This window comes from Podarcis raffonei, chromosome W (genome assembly GCF_027172205.1).
Source record: "Podarcis raffonei isolate rPodRaf1 chromosome W, rPodRaf1.pri, whole genome shotgun sequence".
Lineage (NCBI taxonomy): Eukaryota > Metazoa > Chordata > Lepidosauria > Squamata > Lacertidae > Podarcis > Podarcis raffonei.
In genome coordinates this window covers 15788183-15807942 of record NC_070620.1, presented here as the reverse complement: position 1 = coordinate 15807942, position 19760 = coordinate 15788183, and the positions used below count along the sequence as shown (strand labels likewise).

At 44.9% G+C, this 19760-nt stretch overlaps 1 protein-coding gene across 1 annotated transcript; it reads right to left on the bottom strand.

Annotated features, from left to right (window-relative positions):
• Window positions 1-1257: 1257 nt before the first annotated feature.
• Window positions 1258-12876, bottom strand: LOC128405976 (tigger transposable element-derived protein 1-like). The gene is made up of 3 exons (XM_053373031.1): window positions 12582-12876; window positions 10636-11323; window positions 1258-1350 (listed from the first exon to the last, which is right to left on the bottom strand). The coding sequence occupies exons 2-3, from the start codon at window positions 11137-11139 to the stop codon at window positions 1258-1260; spliced, it is 597 nt and encodes a 198-aa protein (XP_053229006.1). The 5' UTR covers window positions 11140-11323; window positions 12582-12876.
• Window positions 12877-19760: the final 6884 nt, after the last annotated feature.

Genomic DNA, 19760 nt, shown 5'->3' with positions numbered 1-19760 from the left:
CTCCCAGCACTGTCTCGCTGGGAACTTCCGTTTTGTATATAGCTTATGTTCCGGCTGTTTTCCTGGACACGGAGGCAAGTAGTCATGTTTTTCCTTTGTTCTGATCTACACTTAATAAAGCTGTAAATACGCTCTCCTATCTGAATCTTCCATTGTGGAGACTGCTGAAAAGGGTGTGCACAAGTCTTGGAATGTCTCTGACGCTTGTGTCACTAATTGACTGATGCTGTTCCACGGGAGACTGGTGATCGTCTGGAGGAGACTTGGAGGCCTGCCTGATGCCTCCGTGTCCCTGGCAGTATCCCAACAGTGGATGCCATATGCAAGGAATTTCCAGGGGATTTCGATGGGAAATTGGGACAGTATACGCCCCCCCCATTGCCCTACAGCTTGACCCCGCAGTACGACCTGTCAGGATCAAGGCCCGCCGGGTCCCGTTCGCCCTGAAACCACGCATAGGCGAGGAATTGGACCGGCTCGTGGAGCAAGGAGTGCTGGAGCCTGTGCCTAATGCCCCCTGGGAAACCCCGATCGTCACACCCATCAAGCCTAATGGTTTGGTCTGCATCTGCGCAGACTACAAATGTACCATAAACAAGGCCCTCACGGCCCACGCATACCCAGTGCCAGTGGTCAGCCATGTCCTCGCCACCCTGGCTGGGTCAAAATTTTTTTGGCAAGCTGGACTTGGCCCAAGCATATCAACAGCTGCCGGTGGATGAGGCCACAGCAGAGGCACAAACGATTGCGACTCACAGAGGAGCATTCAAGGTAAAGCGGCTGCAATTCAGTGTCAGCGTGGCACCAGGCATATTCCAGAATCTAATGGACTCTCTCCTTAAAGGGATTTCCGGTGTCACCCCCTTCTTCGATGATGTGTAGATTGCCGGGCCCACGCTAGAGGAGTTTGAGGACCGCCTCCGCACAGTTCTGCACCGTTTCCAGATGGCGGGTCTCAAGGGGAAGTGGGAAAAGTGTCTACTAGGAGTGCCTCAGGTGGACTTTCTGGGATTTATGGTGGATGCAGAAGGGGTCCACCCAACTGAGGACAAGGAACAGGCCATTTGCGATGCCCCAGCGCCCAAGAGCAAGACTGAACTTCAGGCCTTCTTGGGACTATTGAACTTTTACCATGCCTTCCTTCCCCACAAGGCGGCGGTAGCGGAGCCCCTACACAGACTCCTGGACAAGCGGGCCCCTTGGGTGTGGGGCCAGCGCCAGGAGGCCGCATTCCAGGTAGTCAAGGACTTGCTCGTCTCAAACTCGGTCTTGGCACACTTCGCCGAGAGGCCGCCGGTGGTGCCAGCATGCAACGCCTCGCACTACGGCATCAGCGCTGTCCTGGGACTCCTGGATGGAAGAGAGGTGCCGGTGGCATACTTTTCCCAGACACTCGACACAACAGAGTGGAACTACTCGCAAATCGACAAGGAGGGTCTGGCAATCGTGAAGGGAATAAAAAAAATCCATGATTACTTGTATGGGCGGCCCTTTACCATGGTGACTGACCACAAGCCGTTGCTTGGCTTGTTTGCCCCCGAAAAGCAGACCCCTCAGGCACAAGAAGTTGCACACCATTCCAAGAAAGATAGGGTCGTCTCCCGGGTCCTGGACTGGGTGTGGAGGGTATGGCTCAGCAACAGCCCCGGGCCAGAATTCACAGGCTACACAACCTGTAAACATGAACTGTCGGCACACAAGGGGTGTCTTTTATGGGGAAGCAGGGTCGTCGTTCCCCAGCCCCTCCACAAAAGGGTCCTCACAGCCCTATGTGAGACAAACCCAGGGGTAGTGAGAATGAAGGCCCTTGCCAGGAGTTATGTGTGGTGGCCGGGGATCGACGGAGGGATAGAGGCCTGGGTCGAACACTGCCAGGCCTGCCAAGAATCCCGCCCAGATCCCCCAAGGGCCCCAATCCAGTTCTGGGAGTCCACCCGAGCACCATGGTTATGCCTGCACGTGGACTTCACTGACCCCTTTCAGGGGAAAACATTCTTCATAGTGGTGGACTCCTACACCAAATGGCTGGAAGTCGCACTGGTACTGTCCACTTCTATATCCACAGCCATCTGGGTACTACGCAGGCTGTTTGCAACTCACGGGCTCCCTGACACTCTCGTCTCAGACAATGGAATCGCATTCATGTCAGGAGAATTCCAGACCTTCACAGCGCAGAAAGCCATCCGTCACATCCGCTCGGTGCCATTCCACACTGCCACCGATGGCCAAGCAGAGCGCATGGTGCGGACCACCAAGGACACCCTCCGCCGCATGACGCAAGGGGATTGGGAGTACCGCCTTGCCACATTCCTTCTAGCACAGCACAGCACAGCACCCCCAGCTCAACAAGTGGCCCGGAGCCCCACTGAACTACAAATGGGCCAGCGCCTCACAATCTGACTGGACTGCCTTCACCCCAACAGAGCTCAGGATAAGGTAGTGGTGGGGAAAGGCAGGAACCCCCGGACCTTCATGGCCCAGGACCCAGTGTACTCAAAGAATTTTGGGGCAGGCCCGGCATGGGTACCCGCCACAGTCACCAGGGTCACTGGCCCCGTGTCGTATGAGGTGCTAACGGAGGGGGGGCAATGCTGGCCCCGCCACTGCGACTAGCTACGGCGACGATTCCCGGAAGAAAATCAGGAGGACAGGTCAGAGGAGTCCCAAGGGAACAGTGAGGCCCGTAGAGCAGGAGGGGCCAGCAGGGGAGGCAGAATCAGTAAATACAGAGAGGACCCGCGAGGCCAGAAAGACACCGGAACCAGAGCCACGACTGAGTGAGCTGGTTATGCAAGACCAAACGGCCCCATCACAGCCAGCATCCTTGGAACACGAGCCAGAACCCGAACCCCTGACCAGGGGGATAAGGGAAGTACAGAAAGGGAAAAGGGGGAGGGGATAGACAGATAGACAAATAGATAGATAGATAGATAGATAGATAGATAGATAGATAGATTAGAAATTTTAATGACCTATAAAGATTATCAAATCCTACAAAGTACTAAGCACAAATATAAAATTGAATCACAATGGTTCAAAATAACTCAACAAGCTGACATTTTTTAAGAGTTAAACAAAAGTTTGTGCACTAAATATTATTTCCAATTCTTGGTAGCTATAAGAGAAATACCATATATGATTATAAAAATTTAAGCAAAAATTATTTAAAAATATGATTTCATTTCTAGATCAGACAGACAAGATTTCTTCAACTATATATTTTTCTTTATCATATACACACAAAGCTTCTATTTTTAAACAGGAAATATTTTTGTAACCTAAGGTCTATTATACAAATACATACATATGCTCATTTTGTTACAGTTCTGTTAAGCTGTATACAAAATATAAAGATTCCAAGTTTTTTTTTGATGTTCCTCCATGGGTCTATTATTTACTAAATTGGTGAGTTTTGCCATTACTGCATATTCTGATAGTTTCTCTTTCCATGCATACATTTCAGGACATATGTCAGATTTCAATGTTAGCCAACACCACTCTGACTGCTGTGGTCATACAGTGGTGCCTCGCAAGACGAAATTAATTCGTTCTGCGAGTTTTTTCGTCTAGCGAATTTTTCGTCTTGCGAAGCACGAAATCCCATAGGAATGCATTGAAATTCAATTAATGCGTTCCTATGGTCAAAAAAAGTCCAAACAAAGCCAAATTTGGTACAACAAGAGTTTATTAACTGCTCTTTAAAGTCACACATACTGTAAAGAGCATTCCAAAAACTGAAGGAACAATAAATTAAGTTTCTAAACATGACAGAAAAACATTTAAAAATCAACAAAGTGTACAGTACATACATTTTCTAAGACTCTGGGGGACCACTCGAAGAAGGTTCCTCTTCCACTCTTTGCTTCTTGCTGAAGAACCTGTCCATGGTCTGCTGCTTCATCCGCCTTTTCAGCACCTCCCCGAAAGGCGGCATGACCCTCGTATCAAAAGTGTTCCCAAGGTCGGGACTTCCGGGTTAGCGCCATCGGCAATGGCGGAGTTCCTCTGACCGGGAGGAACCCGCTCCGCAAAAATCGGGTCTTGCCGCCGTGGCGAAGGCGGAGACCCCTCAAGAATCCCAGGCGGATGAAGCTTGGGAACGTGGGATTCGGCTGACACCAGGAGCGCCTCCCCTACTCGCAGGGAACCCCATTTCTTGGGGTGCCGAAACGACGTGGGGTGAGCAGCGCGGTGTTTTGAATCGACTGCTACTTTTGTGGAGTGAAGCCGCATAGCCGTTGCCGGAGAGTGCTGACTTTTTCTTGTGGACAATTGGACTCTAAAACAAGTACCCGTGAGTAGAAACGGAAAAAATGGATCAAGAAACTTGTTAATTTGGCACCGAAGCGGGAAGGTTCAAAACAGGAAGTCCGCCTTCCGCTTTTTGTAAATAGACTGAAGCAAAACCTTGTAAGCTAATAGCCTGGAAAGTCGCTTATAAAGGTCGAAATTTCCTTCATTTACAATCACTAAAACCCCCTTGGAAACAGGAGAAAAGGGGGGGAATTTTGACTGTTCAAGCCTGCAGGAGGGAGTGAAGAAAGATAAGTTTCCATCGTCTCAAACCGGGGAACGGGGTGTCAGAGACAGAAATTGTTGGAGACGTTCATTGACTGTGAATGGAGCATTTTGACAGATAGTTAAAAAAAAGAGAAACAATCTGATTCCAATGTTGCCTTTTGCATTTTAAAGAAACAAAGTACTTGAAAAACGAAAGTAATCTTTCTTTGTTGGACTCGCTTTAAAAAGATGGATACAAATAAAAATTGTCTCCTCTAGAGGGAGTTTGTTAAATTGTTGCTGCAGTCTGCTTGGGGACTCTACAGCTGTAAGATTAAGATCGTGGGATTAGTCTTTTGACCTTGAATAATAATGTGTCGGGAGGAAGCTTTGATGCTTGCTCTCTGTAAGACAAATGCTCTGCTGGAGCAGTTGCATGAGAAGGTAGATTTGATGAACAAAAAACTGGATTTGATGACGGCTGTAGGGCAGGAACTAACTCAGGAACCTGTCTTAACTGGGCAAGTACAAGTGCAGAAGATAATGGACGAGGTTGCGGTTGCACCTCAAGCAATACAAATGGAGAGATCTGAGGCCCCGCAGGAGCATAAGCTACTGTCTTTGAAGATTGAATTTGGAATGGGCCAGGAGAAGTCTGGAGAGGAGGAGGCTCTTAATTTCGGAAGGACTTTGAAACATGTTGTTAAATACTTTTTGGATTATTCTGACGACTGCGGGGAGTGGGACTCTGGGGAATGGGCTGGTTGGATGAGCGGAGATAATTTTGGTTTGGAATCCCCCAGAGACCTACTCTCCAATGAGAAAGGAAAGAAACCAGGAAAGAGACCAACAAAAGACAAGGAAAAGTGCAAGTATAAACAAGATGAAGAAGATCTGCAGAAGGGGCATGGAAGAGACTTAAGAGCCTCGGACATAAGATTACCAGGTTGATGAACTAGATGGAATGGACAGTAACCCGAGACCAGGAAGAAGGGACGTTGGATGGAGACTGGAAAAAAAAAGTTTATAAAGAAAAATTGTTATATTGGGAATTAGTGTAAATTAATGAATATTGGGGAAAATGTTGGAATGAAACTATCTGGCTTTAGTAGAAATGATATAAGGAGTTATGTATAAATAAGTTTTAAGTTTTAAGCTTTAAGGTATTTTATGGTAAGATAAGGTTAAATAAATTGAGGTAAATTAAATAACAGAATATGGTGAAAGATGGTAAGGATTTGTTGAGTTAAGTAATAGGTTAGACGGTTAAGATAAATTGTTTAATAAAAAGTTAGAAAGATGGAAAGAATTTGCTGAAACAACTAATTAAGCTAGAATACAAAAAGGGAGGTGTGAGGAGGTCAATGAAACAAGCAAATGAAAGGTAAAGATAGGCAAAAAAAGGGATTGGTATTTTTTTTTTTTCCTTTTTTTGTTGTGATGATGTATTGGTTTTTTATGTTTTTTTTCTTTTTTTTTCCTTTTCATATATTGTGTTGTTGTTTTTTCTTATTTTTTCTTTTTTCTCTTTCTCTTTTTTTTCTGTAATCTTGAAACTATTAATAAATATTATTTTAAAAAACAAAAAAAACCAAAAGTGTTCCCAAGCTCATGTGCCACGTGCTTGTCAGGGTGGTGCCGCTGTGTAAAAGCCTGCACATCCTGTTACGAAAAAGGAGCAATGCAGCAGTGTGCTCCAGGTGGCTGGATAGCCAAACAGGATGTTGATGTTTTGGGACTGTACCGTGGGAACAAAGGACAGTCTATTCAGTGTACTGAGCACCGGATGTTAGCTCAGAGTGTCACATGATCTGTACTGGATGTACATGGGAGGAGTATTCTCTCTCTGCTGTTGGTGATGAGAGAGTGCAGTCACGTTTTCTCTGTACTGCTGGAAGGACAGAAATAAAGGCATGTAAATACATTTCTGTCTGTCTCTCTCCCCTCCCTGGGGATGGTAGGGGAGGAGTGGTGTGTTCTTCTCACGTTGAGAAGGATCGCCGATTGAGATCTCGCCTGATCTTGCCGGGAGTCGCAGACAGGGAGGTCAACAAGGATTCAAGCCGGGCACCTGGAGGGTGGCCAATTCCTCTGACTTTTGGCTTGAAATCGACAACTGGTAGCATTAGCCGATGGTTATCTGATCCATGGGAATCAGCATGAGAGGTGAGAGGTCGATGGATCGTTGCCATCCTCTGCACCAAAGAAGAAGATAACGTCTGCGTGCAGTCAGAAGCTCAACAGACGGCTGGACACCGAGAGGGGGTGTTTTCCAGGCAACGGAGCCCCAAAGGTATGCTGAATGTCGGGCTAAAAAGTGTGAACGCAGATTGATTTATTCTCTGGTTCACGGGAGCTGCGTTTGGAGAAACAGCTCTGAGAGCAAAGGCTTGCATACCAGGAATTCTTGTGGTTGATAAGATTTCCTGTCTGAAGAAAAGTATGCACAGTTGCTAGGCAACGACAGTCAGTACAGTGGAAAGTTACTGGCTCAGTTAGAGAGCCTGGGAACTCAAAGATTGTTTTGGCTAAGGACTTTTGCAAGGACTCTGAAACAGCTTGCAGTTTGCCTGCCAGTGTAGGCAGTAAACAACCTGAAAGAGACTTTTGGATTTTAATGGCTCGAAAGTGAGAGCAGACACTTGGATTCAGAATGGATGCCAAGAAGGGGGGAGGTTTACCCTATCCACCTCCCCTGACTAATGACAATTATTCATCTTGGTCTGTAAAGATGAAGGCCCTGCTGCAGAATCAGAGGATCTTTGAGGTGATTGAGAACCCAATCCCTGCAGCACCAACGCGAGGTTGGGAATCACAGAATCTAAAGGCCAGGATGGCTATAATTCTGTGTGTCTCAGATAGCCAATTGGTGCATATTCAGAATTTAGAGTATGCGTGAGAGATTTGGGAGACGCTGCGTAGAACACATCAGAGGGATGCTGGTTCTTCAGCGTTGCTGTATTTTGAGAAGCTGACCAATCTGAGGCTTGCGCCTGATGGAGATGTTCAAGCGCACCTGACTGAGATGAAATATCTGCGCCAACAGATGGTGGAACGCAATTTCCGTCTACAGGAGGAAGTGTTTTGCTTCATGATGATAAACAGCCTAAATCGGACTTACAAAACGGTTGCCAGTCAGCTTGGTTCCCTCCCGGCTCAAGATTTGACCGCGGAGAGGGTGTGTGCCGTTGTTTTGAACGAACATGACAGACTTGCTGCACTGGAAGTAAAGGACAGGGGGAGGGAGGAACGGAGTTCTAATTCCCCCACTGATGTTGCTACTGGAGATAATGCTGTAGCTTTGAACGTTGTACAATGTTACAATTGTGGACAGACTGGGCATCTTCAGCGGAACTGTAAGAAGCCACGCCAGCCAAAAGGAGCTAAGGGCCGCTCAGCAAAGCCTGAGGTGTCAGGCAAAGGTCATACCAAGTCTTCGGTGAAACCTGCAAAGGCTTTGATGGCGAAAGGAACCACGCCAGATGTTGGGAACTCGTTTGTAATCGACGCGGGGAGCACGGTTCATATGTCCCCACACAGAGGACTCTTTTCAACGTTTAAGAAGCAAAGCTTCGCTGTGAAACAAGCCAACGGTCAGGAGCTGGAAGCGACCGGGATAGGGACTGTGTATCTTAAGAGTCTGAACCTGACTATAAACAATGTTCACTTGGTTCTGGAATTGAAGTTCAATCTGCTGAGTGTTTCGCAGATTGCAAAGAAAGGACTGAAACTGTCCTATGATGCTGAGAGCTGCAAGATCTTCAAAGATGGAGAGTTGTATCTTTCTGCCAGAGAGAAAGATGGACTGTATTTGTTGACTTATGCACAAAGTGATTACATGGAATGTAATGCATCTGAGTCTAACTTGATTTCTCTCGCAGGTGTGACCAAGAAGGTGACCGGGGTCAACAGAGCATTTCAGCGGGTGTATGCTGATGTGATTGGTCCTCTAGAACCATCTAGAGGCAATGCAAGATTTTATCTTGTGTGTGTGGATCATTTCTCTAACTTTGTCTGGATTTATGTGTTAAAGAGGCCACAGGAAGCCGTGGAAAGGTTTCACGAGTTTTGTGACAAGGTTGAAAATATGCATGATGCTAACATTGATTTTCTTTTCACAGATGAGAAGCAAATATTTCTTTTACAGGATTTTCAGGAGTTCCTGCAGAAGAAAGGGATAAGACACAAGGTTGCTGTTTCAGCGGAAGCGTGGAACAGGGGTGTCTGTGTACGGGTGAACAAAGAATTGCAAAAGGGGATGAAAGCGCAATTGCTTAGTTCACATCTGCCACATGAGTTCTGGGCGGAGTCTCTAATGTCGTTTTGTTATACGTGGTTGAGAAAGGTTTCAAAAGAGTTGGGAAGTTCTCCTTTTGAGAAACTGTTCCATAGAAAACCTTCTGTTGCCCATTTCAAGGTTTTTGGGTCTCATGTGAGGACAGAAGCTCCAGGTGGAGTAAAGAATGCCAGAGGCATTTTTGTGGGATATGAAAAGGGCCTCTACAGAGTAATTTTGTCTGAATCTGGACAGGTGATTCTCACAAAATTTCTAGAGAGTGCTCCTGAACAGGAGAGAGCGATAGTACACACATTTCCCACAGAGGACAATTCAGATGATGATGATGATTTTACAGATTACAGTGGTACTGAGAGCGACAGTGATAGCTTGGAGAGCTCAGTTGTCACAGTCATTGAGAGGCAATCTCACACAATAGATAGACCTTCACAGGTGAAGGATGAACCACTGTTTACTATTGGAACTGGTTCTCCAAAGAGTCCTGAGACTGAACCAGTGAGCAGAGAGAATCAGCACCTCATACGAAGGTCTGAGAGAGTTACAAAGGGTGAACCACCCAAGAGGTACTCAAAAGAATTTGCTAACTTAGCTGTTGCATGTGTTGCTGTTGTACACAACCGAGGACAGGTTGGAGCTGTGTCTAAGTCAGAGACAAAGACACAACAGAGAGTTGCTAGCCAAGGTAATGCAGATGCACTCATTCCTTGGAAGCCAGACAACCAGAGAGGTACACTGGGGAAACCAGTGGCGAGGAGTTCCAAGGGTGGAACTGTAACAACAGGGGAATGTTATGTGTATAACAACTGTTTGTTTTCTTCTCTGGATCACGCTTTGCTTGCCGCAACACGCATTGATTCTTTTGGGGGAGGATGTTACGAAAAAGGAGCAATGCAGCAGTGTGCTCCAGGTGGCTGGATAGCCAAACAGGATGTTGATGTTTTGGGACTGTACCGTGGGAACAAAGGAACAGTCTATTCACACCGCTGAGCACCGGATGTTAGCTCAGAGTGTCACATGATCTGTACTGGATGTACATGGGAGGAGTATTCTCTCTCTGCTGTTGGTGATGAGAGAGTGCAGTCACGTTTTCTCTGTACTGCTGGAAGGACAGAAATAAAGGCATGTAAATACATTTCTGTCTGTCTCTCTCCCCTCCCTGGGGATGGTAGGGGAGGAGTGGTGTGTTCTTCTCACGTTGAGAAGGATCGCCGATTGAGATCTCACCTGATCTTGCCGGGAGTCGCAGACAGGGAGGTCAACAAGGATTCAAGCCGGGCACCTGGAGGGTGGCCAATTCCTCTGACTTTTGGCTTGAATCCTTCCACTTCTGGCGTGGTGTTAGGCGGCAGGAACATGATGCTGATGAAGCTGAACTCCTCGAGCAAGTCCACCTCAAGGCCTTTAGGATGAGCAGGAGCATTGTCCATCAGAAGCAAAGCCTTCAGCGGCAGGTCGTTGTCCAGCAGGTACTGTTTGACAGCAGGGCCAAAAGCAAGATTGACCCAGTCCACAAACAGCACACGTGTGACCCAAGCCTTACTGTTGGATCGCCACATGACACTCAGCCGCTCCTTGTCGACCTTGTGTTTCTTGAAGGCCCGTGGGTTCTCCGAGTGGTACACCAGCAGGGGCTTGATCTTCAGGTCGCCGCTTGCGTTGGCACAGAAGAGCAGGGTCAGACGGTCCTTCATGGGCTTGTGGCCAGGCAACTTGGCCTCCTCCTGTGTGATGAAAGTCCTTTTGGGCATCCTCTTCCAAAACAGCCCGGTCTCGTCGCAGGTGAAGACCTGCTGTGGAACGTAGCCCTCCATCTTCACAGCCACCAGGAACTCCGCTGCAAACTCTTCAGCCGCAGGAACATCAGAACTGGCAGCCTCTCCATGCCTGACCACGCTGTGGATTCCAGATCTTGCCTTGAACCGGTCAAACCAACCTCTGCTTGCCTTGAAGACTTCTGGGTCGCCTGAGGTTCCTGGCTGTTCCTGGACGAGGTCTGCGTGCAAGGCCTTGGCCTTCTCACAAATGACGGCCTCAGTCACTGTGTCCCCTGCACGCTGCTTCTCTTCTAACCAGATGAGCAGCAACTTCTCGACCTCCTCCAGAACAGCTGGGCGGTTCTTCACGATCCTGGTGACTCCCTTGGCTGCATCAGTCGCAAGGATCTTCTCCCTCATCTTCAGGATGGTGCCGATGGTCGATGGGTTCCTGCCGTACTCCCTGGCGAGGTTTGTCACACGCATTCCACCGTCGTGCTTCCGGATGATCTCCTTCTTCATTTCCAGCGTCACCTTCTCCTTCTTCCTCTTGCCGGCCTCTGCAGCAGCAGTCTTCTTGGGTCCCATAGCAGCACAGCTCCTACCTTCGTAAACTCAGAAAAAGAAAAAAAAAAATCAGCAATTCAAACCCAGAACCAAGTCCTTGAATTCCAAACACCCAACCCAAAATCCAAAACCCCCCAAAAAACTTTTAAAAGTTTAACTTACGAAATGGCTGCAAATCAGCAAAGTCTTCAAAATCCTCAAATGGCTGCAAAAGAAGTTTTGGAAAAGCTTTAAAAATCACCAAAGTCATCAAAAACCTCAACTGTTCCCCCAGCCACCCACCCACCACACAGAAATTGCAAACCCCTCCCCAACTGTTGCAAACCCCTCCCCAACTGTTGCAAACCCCTCCCCAACTGTTCCCCCAGCCAGCCACCACACAGAAATTCAAACCCAGAATTTTTTTTAAAAAAACAACAACATGGCCCAATGGTCACAGAAAATCATAAAAACGCAGAAAAAAACCACACAAGCTCCCAGATTCTTGCAAACCCCTCCCCAACTGTTCCCCCAGCCAGCCACCACACAGAAATTCAAATCCAGAATTTTTTTTAAAAAAACAGCAGAGTGGCCCAATGGTCACAAAAAATCATAAAAATTAAAAAAAAAAACCACACAAGCTTCCAGATTCTTGCAAACGCCTCCCCAACTGTTCCCCCAGCCACCCAGCACACAGAAATTCAAATCCAGATTTTTTTTAAAAAAAAACAACAACATGGCCCAATGGTCACAGAAAATCATAAAAATTCAAAAAAAAAAAAACCACACAAGCTTCCAGATTCTTGCAAACCCCTCCTCAACTGTTCCCCCAGCCACCCAGCACACAGAAATTCAAATCCAGAATTTTTTTTAAACAACAACAACATGGCCCAATGGTCACAGAAAATCATAAAAATGCAGAAAAAAACCACACAAGCTTCCAGCTTCTTGCAAACCCCTCCTCAACTGTTCCCCCAGCCACCCAGCACACAGAAATTCAAATCCAGAATTTTTTTTAAAAAAAACAACAACATGGTCCAATGGTCACAGAAAATCATAAAAATTTAAAAAAAAAACCACACAAGCTTCCAGATTCTTGCAAACCCCTCCTCAACTGTTCCCCCAGCCACCCACCACACAGAAATTCAAATCCAGAATTATTATTTTTTTAAAAAAACCAACATGGCCTAATGGTCACAGAAATCATAAAAATGCAGAAAAAACCACACAAGCTTCCAGATTCTTGCAAACCCCTCCTCAACTGTTCCCCCAGCCACCCAGCACACAGAAATTCAAACCCAGAATTTTTTTTTAAAAAAACAGCAGAGTGGCCCAATGGTCACAAAAAATCATAAAAATGCAGAAAAAAACCACACAAGCTCCCAGATTCTTGCAAACCTCTCCCCAACACCAAGTCCTTGAATTCCAAACACCCCAACCCAAAATCCAAAAACCCCCAAAAAAGTTTCAAAAGTTTGACTTACCAAATGGCTGCAAAAGAAGTTTTGGAAAAGCTTCAAAAATTCAGCAAAGTCTTCAAACACCTCAAAAAAGGCTACCACAACGCGTGCTATGTGTTGCTCCTCGAAGTCAAGTCGCAACTGAACCTCTTCAAGCAATGCACCCTGGGTATTAACGGTTTTACGAAAAAGGAAACAAACTTGCAAGACGTTTTCGTCTTGCGAAGCAAGCCCATAGGGAAATTCGTCTTGCGAAGCAGCTCGAAAAACGGAAAACCCTTTCGTCTAGCGAGTTTTTCGTCTTGCGAGACATTCGTCTTGCGGGGCACCACTGTATAACTGGATAGTTCCACTGACGATTTCACATTAGCTGAAGGAGTCATTCCCAACAGCATACTTTTGGGGTCCAATGCAAATTTAGTTTTTTACATTTTTTGCATTTCGAAATGAACTTTCCTCCAAAATTTTTTTGGTCTTTTCACAGGTCCACCATAAATGGAAGAATGTCCCTTGAGGTCTATGATATTTCCAGCAATGTCCATTCATTTCATTATTCATCTTCTGTATATCTTCCACAGTTATATACCATCGAAAGAACATGTTTGTACCAATTTTGTTTTAGGGCTTAAATTGCAGTGAATTTTTCCCCTTTTTTCATAATTGTTCTCATTGTTCCTCTGTAATCTGCTCTTAAATTTTTTGCATCCATTTTGTCATACAAGGTTTTACTAGTTCAGGCTTGGTGTCATATTTGAGTAATAGTTTGTAAATTTTACCCAAAAGGTGGTCCTCTGTTATGATGGACTCAAATTTTGTCTTTTCTCTGATTTAACTGTTTGCCATAGAGTCTTTTTTTAATCTTGTTATTAGTTGACAGTATGTAAGCAGTTTCATATTTTTTCTCCTCTTTAATACTTTGGCATGTATTTGATCTGTTCTTGAAGATGAACTGTATCTTGGTACAAAATATAGCCGTACATTCTCCTCTCAGCTCTAATAATAACGTTCCAGTGGTGACGTTAACAGTGCTGGTGGGGGGCTTTTTGTGGTGCAACTTGTGATTTGTGTGGTGCAGGCTGTGCCCATGGCCATGATGTATGATTTGATGGTGAGTTAGGGGTGACCCAATGCAAAAACCCTGAGGATCCATGAAGATCTGTGCTTCGAAACCAGATTTTTGGGCCACGGTGTGTCCAGGAAGCCGTGGATCCGTGTTTTTTGTGGTGCAGGCTGTGCCCATGGCCATGATGTATGATTTGACGGTGAGTTTGGCATGGTGCAATGCAAAAAACATGAGGATAAACAACTACCTGACATTTAGAAGACATCTGAAGGCAGCTCTGTTCAGGGAAGTTTTTAATGTGTGACATTTTAATGTATTTTTAATCTTTGTTGGAAGCTGCCCAGAGTGGCTGGGGAAATCCAGCCAGATGGGCGCGGTACAAATAATAAATTATTATTATTATTATGATTATTATGATTATTATGATTATTATCCATGTTTTTGCGCCATTGCAGCGCCACAAAAATGTGGATGCGTGATTTTTGTGGTGCTGCCTACTACAGACTAAGACGTGGTCTAAAGTATCATGGTGGTTTTATTTTGTTTCAATATAAGAATCATATGAATTCATGAGGATCCATGCCTCGGATCCATGTTTTTGTGGTGCTGCAGTGCAGCAAAGTGTTGTATCCACGTTTTTATAGTCCAGGTTGTAGGCCTGGTTTCCAGATGTGATTTGACACTGGATGTGTTTTAGTTATTTTTTAAAAAGTGGAGGATCCATGAGGATCCATGTAGATCCGGGTTTTACCCTTTTCCTTTCTTTTTTTAAAAGTTTTTTATTAACAATTCAACATAACAAAATATCAAAACATGTCATATTCGTTATTTCCCCCCCTTTCCCCCCACCTCCCCATCAAACCCTCCCCCCTCCCCCGAGACTTCCCTCAGCTCCTCTCTCTGATTTCTCACCACATATTGTTCTCCGCATACTGTAAAATTGTTTAAGTCCTTATATTATCTGTCTACTGTGTTAACAGTCAATAAATTTGTGTATGTTTATTAAAAACGTGCCAAGGAGTCCAATTCATTCTGTTGTCTTTTTAAGTAATTTGTAAAAAGTTCCCATTCTTCTTTAAAGTCACAGTTGTCCTTATCTTGCAGTTTGTATGTCAACTTAGCCAGTTCTGCATACTGTAGTTCTTCAATTTCTCTTGCCACTGTTCTTTTGTCGGGGTTTCCTCATTCTTCCACCCTTGTGCTATCAAGACTCTTGCCGCTGTTGTAGCATACATAAATAAATTCTTTGTTTTCCTTGGCAGGTCTTGTCCTACAATCCCTAACAAAAATGCTTCTGTTTTTTTTTACAAATGTCATTTTAAACATTTTCTTCAATTCATTATATATCATTTCCCAAAATTTTTAAATTTCTCTATATTCCCACCACATATGATAAAACGTCCCCTCCTTTTCTTTACATTTCCAACATATGTTTGACCAGTTTTATACATTTTTTGCTATCTGTACTGGTGTTATATACCATCTATACATCATTTTCATATAGTTTTCTTTCAAAAGAGAACAGTCTGTAAATTTTAAATCTGTTTTCCAGTCTTCCCAATCCTCAAATTGTATGTTATGTCCTATATCTTGTGCCCATTTGATCATGACCGATTTTACCTCCTCATCTTTGTTTCCCATTCTAACGGGACTATATGTACCCTTCAGCAACTTCACTAGAAGTGGTATAACTAAATTCTTTCTTGTTGTCTTCTTTGTATAGCTCATGTAGTTGCCCGTAATGTAACCAACTCTGAAAATGATCTTTTATTTCCTCGTATTCTTTTAATTTCCATTTTCCTTCTTGATCTTTTAATAAATCACTGTATGTAAGCCACTTCCCATTTTTCCCAAGTGGTTTGAGCTTCAGTTGGTGAAAGCTACCAAGGTGTCTTTTATTCTATTAAATCTTTGTATCTCTCTCAAACCCTCATTAATGATTTCCTAATTATATGATTGTAGAATCCTTTATGTACTTTTTGTTTCCCATACCATAAATATGCATGCCATCCAAATCTGTTATCGTGGCCTTCTAAGTCCAATGCTTCTTCCTTTTCCAGTTTAATCCAGTCCCTGTTCCATACCAAACATGCAGCTGGGAGAGCAAAACCACCTCTTTCTTTTGTGTCTGTAAATATCTTATGCTTTATCCTTGGCCTCCCCACCCCCCCCGATAAACTTGGAAATTTCCTTCTGCCATCTTTTGAGGCAATCATCTTTCACCATTACTGGGACTGTCTGGAAGAGAAAGAGCATTTTTGGCAGAACATTCATTTTTACCTCTGCTATTTTTCCTAGTAGGGAGAGGTTCATTCTACTCCATATTTCCAAATTTCTTTTTATCTCAAGCCACACTTTTTCATAATTATCTTTGTAAATATTTATATTTTTTACAGTTAACCATATCCCTAAATATTTTACTTTTTTATGGACTTCTATCTTAATACTTTGCTGCAACTCTTTTTTCTCTTCTTCCTTCAGATTTTCTACTAACAACTTAGTTTTATTTCTATTTAATTTAAATCCTGCCACTTCCCCAATTTTTTGATTTTTTTCTATAACTCTAGGGAGATAATTTTTTGCATCTTCCACTGTAATCACTAAATAATCAGCATATGCTTTCAGTTTGTACACACTTCCCCCAGTTTTTATCTTATATTTCTGGCAAGTACTTCCAGGACCAGAATGAACAAAAGCGGTGATAGCGGACAACCTTGTCTAGTTCCTTTTTGTATCTTACAATCATCCGTTATCACCTGATTTACAATTAATTTAGCTTTTTGTTCTTAATATCAATCAATCAATCAATTAATCAATCTTTATTACGGTTCAGAGACCCAACAAATCGTTACAAAGCAATGTACAATTCATATAGCCTACCTTCAGGTTAAACAAGCATTTTGTTCAAAAGATAGGGATCATTGGTTCTTGCAACCACTGATAAAAACTTTGCCACTGCTAATGTTCTAGCGTATGTCCGGTCTTCCAATAGGAACCTGACATAGTGAGCCTCTGATTTTCCCGGGAAAGGTACCAGCAAGGGTAATATCAGTTCAGCCCTGGCTTGCTCACATTTTGCACAGTGCAGCAAAATATGTTTTATGGAATCGATGTTTTGAGCACACGAGCAAAGTCTGTCCTGGTAGGGAACTCCTCTCAACCTGCCATCCAACACTGCAGAAGGAAAGACGTTTAGTCTGACTTTGGTGAAAAGCCTTCGATAATTTGGGACTGTCAGGTTTTTAATGTAAGATGTTAACTTAAAGACATGCCCATATTGTACTCCTACTGCCAGCAGACTACAGACTGCGTGTGATCGAGATCGCAAGTCACTGTGTGCATTATCCTATAATCTTTGCTTTAACGTCTTTAGGGTGCCTTCATAACCCAGGTAATACAGTTGGAGGGGTGACAGACCGATAGAGGTGGCTTTTCTAGCCATGGTTTTCTGCCATTTGCTGACAAACTCCTCATTGGTCAGGTGTTGGTACAAACCCTTCCCTAGCTCAAACACTGAAATCCTGAGCCAATGTTTTAGGGCAGCCCACCATGCTTTAGTTGAAATTGGGCATTCACCAGCTTCTAACAGAACTATGGAGTTGGGGACACAGTTGGGTACCTGCAGCAGAGATCGTAGATATTTCAAACCGGTCTGGAATGTGAGATGATGGCCGCGTCATCTGCATATAACAACAAGGGGGTCCTTCTCATTCCTATTTTTGGAATGTGTCCATCTGGGTCCATTAGCTCTCTTCTAGGTCATTTAAGAATAGACAAAACAATGTGGGGGCCAAAATGCATCCCTGTCTCACCCCCCTAGTCATCTTGATACTGTTTGATAACTGTCCCTGCCGACCGCATCGGACTTGCAGTTTGGTTCCATTGTACAGTGCTTTTATAAGAAAGAGGAGTCGTTTGTCCTGAAAAATCAGATTTAATTTGGACCATAGCTGGGATCTGGGGATGGAATCAAACACTGATTTCAGTTCCATGAAGGCAATGAAGAGTTTACCCTGTAGAGGCCTGGTATACTTCTCAGCTAAGAAGGACAGCATTAGACAGTGGTCTGATGTTGAATGGTTCTCACGAAAGGCTGCCTGGGCTTCAGATAGTATATTATGTTCATTTAGAAAAGTTGTCAGTTTGCTACTGAGGAATCGGGCATACAGCTTCCCAATTATTGAAAGCAGGCTAATTGGCCTATAATTGGAGGGTACATTTGGGTGGCCTCTCTTAAAGATTGGGACTACTATAGCATGTTTCCAGCTATATGGTACTTTACCCAAGTTATTTACTACCGTAAAAAGTGCTGCCAGAAGGGGGGGCCACCAGGGGGCGCATTGGAAGATGGCCGACAATAACATCTCTCCGACCCACACGAGGTAATTAAGAGGCTGATATGGGAGTATGCAGCCTCCCTTGCCCCCCAAGGGAATGGGGGGCACTGCCTTGCCTGCTGTGCCCATAATTCACCCACGGATTTGAAAGAAGGGGGTGAGGGCACTAGGCACGAAGCCCTCGGGTGGGGTCAGCTTCTCCTGGATGCTGTCTCTAATCGCGCACTGGTTTGCATCAGCTCGAAATATATACCGTATTTTTCGCTCTATAACACGCACCTGACCATACCACACACATCGTTTTTAGAGGAGGAAAACAAGGGGGGGAAATTCTGAATGAAACAGTGGATGTATCATTTTTGTGCCTCATGCTGTGGCCACAGACATGTGATCTGATGGTGAGTTTGGGGTAGCCCAATGCAAAAATCCTGAGAATCCCTGTGGATCTGTGCTTTGTAACCACGTTTTTGCACCATTGCAGCCCCAGGCAACAGTGGGTGCGTGATTTTTTTGGTGCAGGCTGTAGCCATGGACATGCTATGTAATCTGATGGTGAACTTGGGGTGACCCAATGCAAAGATCCTGAGGATCCATGTGGATCCATGCTTTGTAACCACGTTTTTGCCCCACTGCAGCCCCAGGCAACAGTGGGTGCATGATTTGTTTGGTGCAGGCTGTAGCCATGGACATGTAATGTGATCTGATGGCGAATTTGGGGTGACCCAAAGCAAAGATCCTGAGGATCCATGTGGATCCGTGCTTTGTAACCACGTTTTAAGTGGGGAGGGAAGGAAAAACACAGAAGGGACAAGCAGCACGAGAGGGGTGTGCAGAGAAGCAGCTGGCTAAGAATGCAGGAGAGGGGTTTAACGGGCGGGAGGAAAGGAAGGCAAAAGTTTTCCCACACACACACCCCCAAGCCAGCTCTCTCTCTCTCTCTCTCTCTCTCTCTCTCTCTCTCTCTCTCTCTCTCTCTCCCACCTGCATGTTTTCCGGCTGCTTGCGAGTCCCTAAAATGCTTCCCTGGACACAGCAGCACCGGAGCACGGAGATCCTTTCCTTTCCCCTCTGCTTGCCTGGAGGGGAGGGGATTTGCCTGCTCTTTGTTCCGTTTGAGCAAACAGCAACCGAAACAGAAGAGGGTGGGCAGTAAGGCCCTGAGGCAGAATGCAGGAAAGCAACAGCTTCCTCTCTCATGGAGCTCCCTTCTCCCTGATGCACGTGATTGGATTTTTGCCTGATTTTTCCCCTGCGCTCGGGAGGGTCGGCTCCAGGGACCACACATTCGCTCAATAACACGCACAGACGTTTCCCCTTACTTTTTAGGAGAAAAAATCTGCGTGTTATAGAGAGAAAAGTACGGTAATTGGAAAAAGAAGCAAATGCACATACTTCAAGCGAAGATCGGGAGTAAAGACTGCTGATTAATGGGATCTCTGTGATGCGGAGCGACAGGCTGGACAATAAATTAAGTGAAGACTCATCATTAAAAGATAGGTATGTCAGAGCGAAATGGAAAGGGTGGGGGAGGAAAAAACTTTTCTTTTTTGTCTTATGTGAGTACCCAATAACCCTCCCCCCCAGAGAGAAAGAATCGTTGCAAATTACTAATCACATGCAGGAGATTAATAACTGTGTGGAAATGAATTACTGATCAAAGAGAGGACTGGTGGGAATCATCGGGAATGGAAAGAAAGCTTTGTGACGCAGTTATAAATGGAGATTCGTTAAGACAGGCCTGCCCACAGGAGGACGAGGGGAAGGAGGACCATGGTCATCGGAATGTGAATGTATGGTTATCAG

Excerpts from the sequence above, each read along its gene's own strand:
- LOC128405976 (XM_053373031.1), bottom strand. The coding sequence starts at position 11,139 with ATGGGACCCAAGAAGACTGCTGCTGCAGAGGCCGGCAAGAGGAAGAAG. Across the intron at positions 1,351-10,635 it reads TTCCTGCGGCTGAAGAGTTT|GAGTCCCAGGACAGCGCTGA; the intron begins GCAGCGGAGTTC and ends TCTTCCATCCAG.